The following is a 7,206-nucleotide window of genomic DNA, read 5'->3' as shown; positions in this document are numbered from 1 at the left end:
CATTAAGTGCTTCTTTGATCTTCTTGGATCTTTCTCTAGTAATAGGCCCAACTGAAACATGTAATGGATCCTTTAATGGTGTTTGTTGATTCTCATCAGTGGCGAAGCCAAACAATTCATATTGGGGGTGCCGCTAAAATTTTTTTGGCGTCCTAAAAATTTTCTCCACCTTAAAAATTTGGTAATTCATACAATATATGCATCACAAAAAAATATCTATAAAAGTTCATAAATATCTGCTCAAATTGATATATTAGAAATATAACATGTGGGCAGTATATCAAAAAGACAGAAATACCAAAAAAAAAATTATGGGTAATGAAATAATAATTTGGTACCTTGCACAAGAGATTTTAGATTGGAAACACTAGAGGCCAACCTTTTGACATCGACATCATTCTGAGGAAATTTCACCACAAGTTTTTGCACGAATAAATCAATATACACCAAAAGATCTAATTCAAGTTTTTGCAAGAAAAAATCAATATACACCAAAAGATCTAATTCAAGTTTTTGCAAGAATAAATCAATATACACCAAAAGATCTAATTTAAACTATACCAAGCTTTCCAACACCCAAACAGAAACAACAAGCCCTTTTAGCAATTAAAAATCAGGAAAAGAAAGTGGGAAACTTGTATATGAACTCAGTGATCACATGGCTTTACAGCACCTAGTGCCAAAAATGCCAACCAAACAATCACAATCCTGATAAAACTTGCACTTATAATAATCTTGTTGAGAATAATGTTGTATGTTGAATCACACTAAATCATGTACAGAAGAGGCCTATATATATAGGCTAATAAGACAGACAATAAATATACATAACCCATGTGGGACTACATTACATATAATCTAACAGCCCCCCTCAAACTCAAAGTGGAGTACGAGAGACCAACTTGAGTTTGGAAACAAGATCACGAAAATACCCTGAAGGATGTGACTTTGTAAACATGTCCGCAAGTTGATCATGAGATGTGACAGATTGAAGCTGTAGTGAGCCCTTAAGAAGATGATGACGGACAAAATGGCAAACAATCTCAATATGTTTGGTCCGTTCATGAAACACGTCATTATGAGCAATCTGAATAGCACTCATGTTGTTACAGTATACAGGAGTAGCAGAAGAAAGAGAGACACCCAAAACATGTAACACCATCGTAACCAAAGAAGCTCCGAGGTGGTGTTTGCTAGAACACAATATTCCACGCTAGATCGAGCAACAACAATTTGTTTCTTACTTCGCCAAGAGATAAGAGAAGTGCCAAGTAGGAAACAGTAACCAGTGGTAGAGCGATGATCTGTGGGATCACCTGCCCAATCCGCATCGGTATAAGCAATCAGCTAAAGAAGAGACTGAGAGGAGAAATAGAGCCCATGAAATAATGTACCCTTCAGGTAACGAAGGATGCGAAGGACGGCTGAGAAGTGAGTGGTGCGAGGAGTAGCCATAAACTGACTCACCTAATGAACAACATACAAGATATCGGGCTGAGTGACAATAAGGTAGACAAGACTGCCAACTAAATGCCTATATAAAGTAAAATCACGAAGAGGCTCCCCATCATGAGGAGTGAGGCGAGCATTAAGCTCGGTCGATGTGTCAATAATCTTATTATCTATGAGATTAGCCTGAGAAATCATATCAGAGATATACTTGGCCTGTGTCAAGTAATCACCATCAAAAGAAGAGGAAATCTCAATGCAAGAGAATAGCTTATGGGGCCAAGATCATTCATCTCAAAGTATTGACTAGGTAACTATTTTAGTTCCTGAATACCAATGGTATTATTTCCAGTGATGATCATGTCATTAATATATAATAGAAAAAGTATGGTGCTCCGGTCTGTGTGGCTAAGGAACAAGGCTGAATCATAAGAGCTGATGGAGTATCCAACGCTAGAGATAGTGGTGCTAAACTTAGCAAACCAAGCTCGAGGAGCCTGCTTAAGTCCATATAGAGTTCGATGGAGACGACAAACCTTGTTTGTAGGTGGAGATAGTCCAGGAGGTGGCTGCATATAGACTTCTTCACTTAAATTGCCATTAAGGAATGCATTTTTGACATCCATTTGACAAAGGGACCAATGTCGAGAGGTGGCAACAGCCAGCAAAGCACGCACAGAAGAGAGTCAAGCAACTAGAGCAAAAGTGTCCTCATAATCCACACCGTACTCCTGAGTGAAACCTCTGGCCACAAGTCGAGCCTTGTACCTGTCAACAGTACCATCGGAATAAGTCTTGATTTTGTAAACCCACATACACCCAACCACAGACTTTCCAAAAGGCAAGTCAATCAAATCCCATGTATGGTTCTTGTGTAAAGCATCAAGTTCCACCTTTATCACAGCCTGCCAAAGAGGGCTAGTGGAGGCCTCACGAAAGGAGTGAGGCTCATACAAGCTAGCTAAGGCATGAAAGCAATGAAAATCCTGTAAATGGGATGGGAGAGATCTTACTTGGGTGGATCGACAAAGATCAGGTGGTGGAGTGCAGACTGGATCCTTAGATGAAACAGAACATAAGGACGCAGGCGGAGCTGCATCGAGAGCATCAGATGACTGTTGCTCGAGTGAGAGAGACTCTAGCAAGACATTGCTACTGGGAGTTGGAGAAAGAGGAATCTTAAGAAGTGTAGTAAAGGGAGGAAAAGCTGGCATGCTGAATTTGCCGACTTCGTGGAATAGTCGATGCTTCCAAAAAACTACATGATGAGAGATGCAAAGACCACGAGACACAGTATCATAACACCGATAGCCCTTTTGTTCCACTCCATATCCAAGAAAACAACATAACCGAGAACGATGCTCAAGTTTGGTACGCTCATGAGGTTGGAGTAAAACAAAACAAGCAGAACCAGAAACAGAAAGATGGTGATATGAGGGGATAGAGCCAAACAACTTCTCATGAGGAGTGCAATTATCAAGGATATGGGTAGGCAACCTATTGATTGTGTAGACAGCTATGAGAGTGGCTTCACCCCAAAACGGGGTAGGAGCAGATGTGGAAAGGAGAAGAGCACGGACAGTGTCTAAAATGTGCCTAAGTTTACGTTTAGCTCGACCATTTTGTTGGGAGGTGCCTGGACACGAAAAGTGAGGAATAGTGCCATAATGCTTAAGGATGGCTTGAAAATCATGGTGAGTATATCTAAAACATTATCAGAATAAAAAGCTTTGATGAGTTTTGAAAATTGGGTTTCAACCATTTTGGCAAAAGTATGATAAATATCCAATAATTCATAACGAGATTTTATTAAAAACACCCAAGTATAACGAGAGAAATCATCAACAAAAATAACAAAATAACGTGAACCACTCATACTAGCAACAAGGGAAGGTCCCCAAACATCAAAATGAATTAAATCAAAAGAAGCAGTAGCATGAGACTCACTATTATTAAATGGCAAAGCCGGTTGTTTCCCAAGTTGACCTGAAATACAATCAAAAGAATTATTGGACACTGAACCTAACAAACCCTTTGAAGCTAAAAGTTATACGCGAGAGGCAAATTCATGACCAAAACGCGAATGCCAAAGTGCAAGAGATGGTGGTGACGAAGAGGTAGCAGCAAAGAAGCTAGTGGTGGGGAGGTGTAAGGATGAGAGTTCGAATATGCGCCCAATTCTACGCCCAGTCCCAAGGGTTTGGCTCGTACGAGGATCCTGCACATGCACACCAAAAAGGTCTAAAACAAGTCTATATCCAAGTTCACACAATTGGCCAACAGAAAAAAGATTGAAAGACAATTCAGGCACATGAATAACTTCAAGAACAGAAAGGGAAGGTGTATTGACAGTGCCTATATTTTTAACAGTCATAGTAAAGCCATCAGCTTTGCGAATCAATGAGGAATGAGGTGAAGGTGCAGATGTGGTAAAAGAAGTAGGGTGAGGTGTCATGTGATTACAACAAGCAGAGTCAAAGAGCCAAGGGGAAGAGGTGCCTGGCAAGACTGAGAGGACAAAGGAAGCTGCATTACCAGAATGAGATAGGACAACCTTGTTGACTATTGCCTCAAAGTCAGCTGTAGATATGGTGACACTGGATCCTGGTGCATGGCCAGAGGGAGCAACTGAAGAGGGAACAACTGGAGATGGAGCAGCTGAAGATGAACCACTCTCAGTATGAGCAACTGCTGTTGTGGGTGCATTAGATCTTCCCTTATGCCAACACTTGTCAATAGTGCCCTCGATGTCGACGATAGCAATAGTAATTGTTATCGCGAGACGTAGGAGGGAGTCGAGGAGTACCTAACCTGTCAAAATGCTCTCGCTGGAATGATGAAGAACCAGATGATGGTGTAGCCAACACTGTATGACTGGGCTGAGAACGCATAGTCTGCGATCTAGCCTCGGCACGGACAAGTTCGAAGATGGCAATGTCAAAGTGAGAAGAGGAGAACAATGTAAAAGTTGCACACGAACTGGCTCAAAATCATCATGCAAGACCATCAAAAATTGGTGAGGGCGATGTTGATCTCTACGTGTAACATACAACTCAGCATCAGTAGAATCCTTCCAAATAGGATCAGAAACATCAATTTGATTCCATAAGAATTGCTTGCGAGCAAGAAAATCATTAATACTCTGATCAGTTTCCTACCACAAATGAAAGAGCTTAAACAGAAGCTGATGCTTGTGAGCACCGTCCATAAAAGAATAGCGAGAAGCAAGCATATCCCAAGCACCATTTGCTTCATCGAAGCTGCCAAAGAGCGCAGAAATAGATGGGATAGTAGTGTTACGAAACCACGTAAGAATCTGATGATGCTTACTATCTAAATCAATAAGACGAGTGGTGAAGGCGTCCTTTGATTCAAAAGCCCCTTTAACTGGCTTTTTGACCTCCCCAGTCACATAAACCCAAAGCTTGCGGCCTTTAAGAAAGCTACGTATAGATTGGGACCACACCATATAGTTTGTGCCATCCAATACAGTCTGAACATGATGAAGAATCTCGTTTTGTGCCATTTAGAAGGGTAAAATGCAAAAACATACCACAAATATGAAATCAAGACGAAAAAATAGAGTAGAAAGCACCTGGTCAACTCTGGAAGTTAACGGTCAACTTCGACAGAAGTCAACGGTCAACGCAAGACTGGCGCGTGTGGTGCACACGCAACAGGAGGCGGCGGTGCTTGGTGCATGAGGGTGTGTGGCTTGGCAGAAATTGATGTTGTTGGCGGTTCTGGAGTCGCCGGAAGGAGAGCTATCGATCGGTGGGCTAGTAGAAGCAATCGGACCACCGTGGCAGCTTGTGGCAGAACGACAATGGCAGAATTGCTGAAACTTTGGGCGATGCACGTGGGAGCGTGAGAACTCCGATGGGATTGTGTGAGGCAACTCTGTGATAGTTGTCTTCCAAGCTTTCAAGCGGTATAGTGATCTGCTGAAAACTTCGAGGAGAAGATAGAGAACCGTAAGGGACAGAGGGAAGGATTCGCTGGAGAACACTAGCAGCGCCAGAATAATACGGGATGCGGGAAAAAAAATTTTAAGGTCATTCAGAACCTATGCTCTAATATCATGTTGATAATAATGTTGTATATTGAATCACACTAAATCATTTACAGAAGAGGCATATATATATATATATATATATATAGGCTAATAAGACAAACAATAAATATATATAACCTATGCGGGACTACATTATTTATAATCTAACAAATCTATCGCATGAAATTCCAGAATTCTCATACCAAATATTCGACTTTGGAACTTGAATTTCTCTTCATTTTAGGGCTTTACAAAAAAAAAAAAAAAAAAATCACACCCTACCTGTCTACCAAATAATTTCGTTTACTTGAAACATGTCTCTCGAGAGGACCATGAAAAGGAGACAATCAGACAACAATACAATTTTATAATTTCTTTGTATTTCCTCAATTTTCTTAGAAACCAAACAAAGCATGTAAACATTTTTTTTTTCTTCTTATTTACTTGCTGACAATTTTGAAACATAGTCATCTTTAACCACCATAACTAGGACACTAGAGAGATAACAAAAAGGAAAATAAAAGAAAAAGGTTAATTTTGTTGTCATTTCTCAGTAAAAAAACAGTAGTCCAATCCATACCTAAACAGATTACTTGACAGCAAGGCTATCTCCCTTCACAAGGCGATGCAAAATGGCAAACTTGCTGATCCCATTGCCCTTCTAGAAGCTCCTAGAGATGGGCTATGGAGTAATGGAGATTAGAGGATGGACTATGGAGCGTCTGTGTGTCTGAGTCTCTGAGATAATGAGATAGAAAGAACGAAAGAGGGAGAGAGAGAGAGTCTAACTTTGGGGATGCTGGGTAGGTAAAAAGATTTTTTTATTTTTTATTTTTTATTTTTTATTTTTATTTTTTAATTTTGGTGGTGTTGGGTAAGGGGAATTTTATTATTATTTTTTTTTTTAAAACACGGCACCCCCAAAGTTTAATGTGGCTCCGCCACTACTCATAGGCCACCCCAGGGGTTAGAGGTAGCTTTGCGGCCTCCCTGTAGGGAGGTTATGGGTGGCCACAAGCCACCCCCCACGTGGGTTACGAGTGGCTGTGAGCCACCCCATAGAGGGTTTATGTGTAACGACCCAGGATAAAGTGCTATCCACATCTGCGCAGATGTGGATAAAGCTTTTTCCTAGGCCGTTACATTATGGGTGACCACAAGCTACCCCAACACCCATGGTATGGCTCGCGGCTACCCCTAATCCCTATAGGGCTGGCTTACGACCACCCTTAACCCCCATGGTAGCCACCCTATAGGAAATGGGGTGGCTTGTGGCCTGTGAGCCACCCATTGTGGGTGGTTAGGGGTGGGAGCCCCATTGTTGGCTACCCCTTCAGTTTTTTTTAATGATTTGATTTTTTTAATTAAATTAATAAAAAAATAATAATAATGTAAAGTGAGGTGGCAAAAATGCTAATGTGGCACTAAAAGACGATAAAATTTTGGACGGAAAAACGACGGAATGACCTATTGCACCTTTTGATAAATTTGGGGTGTAAAAAAAAAAAAAAAAAAATCACTTGAGGAATTATTTGTTTTCCGGTGTTGACTGAGGGATTAATCTCACAAATACCCTTTTCATTTAATTAAAAAATCAATTAATTTCTTAACTCAAAAAATTGAAAAAAAAAAATTAAATTAAATGAGCTAAGCCAGTCAAGGACTCGACAACGACTCTACTGGTTTTTTTAACCAAGATCGAG

General features: G+C 40.5%; 1 protein-coding gene across 1 annotated transcript; it reads right to left on the bottom strand.

Annotated features, from left to right (window-relative positions):
- Positions 1–877: 877 nt before the first annotated feature.
- LOC148587530 (uncharacterized) lies at positions 878–2,075 on the bottom strand. The gene is made up of 4 exons (XM_088512664.1): positions 1,986–2,075; positions 1,477–1,665; positions 1,245–1,316; positions 878–1,087 (listed from the first exon to the last, which is right to left on the bottom strand). Exons 1-4 carry the CDS (start codon positions 2,073–2,075, stop codon positions 878–880), a joined length of 561 nt encoding a protein of 186 aa, XP_088368790.1.
- Positions 2,076–7,206: the final 5,131 nt, after the last annotated feature.

The sequence above is a fragment of the Corylus avellana genome, chromosome 2 (assembly GCF_965113065.1).
Source record: "Corylus avellana chromosome 2, dhCorAvel1.hap1.2, whole genome shotgun sequence".
In the NCBI taxonomy this organism is placed as follows: Eukaryota; Viridiplantae; Streptophyta; class Magnoliopsida; order Fagales; family Betulaceae; genus Corylus; species Corylus avellana.
The sequence above is the reverse complement of the archived record's forward strand: the minus strand, read 5'-3'. Positions and strand labels throughout refer to the sequence as shown.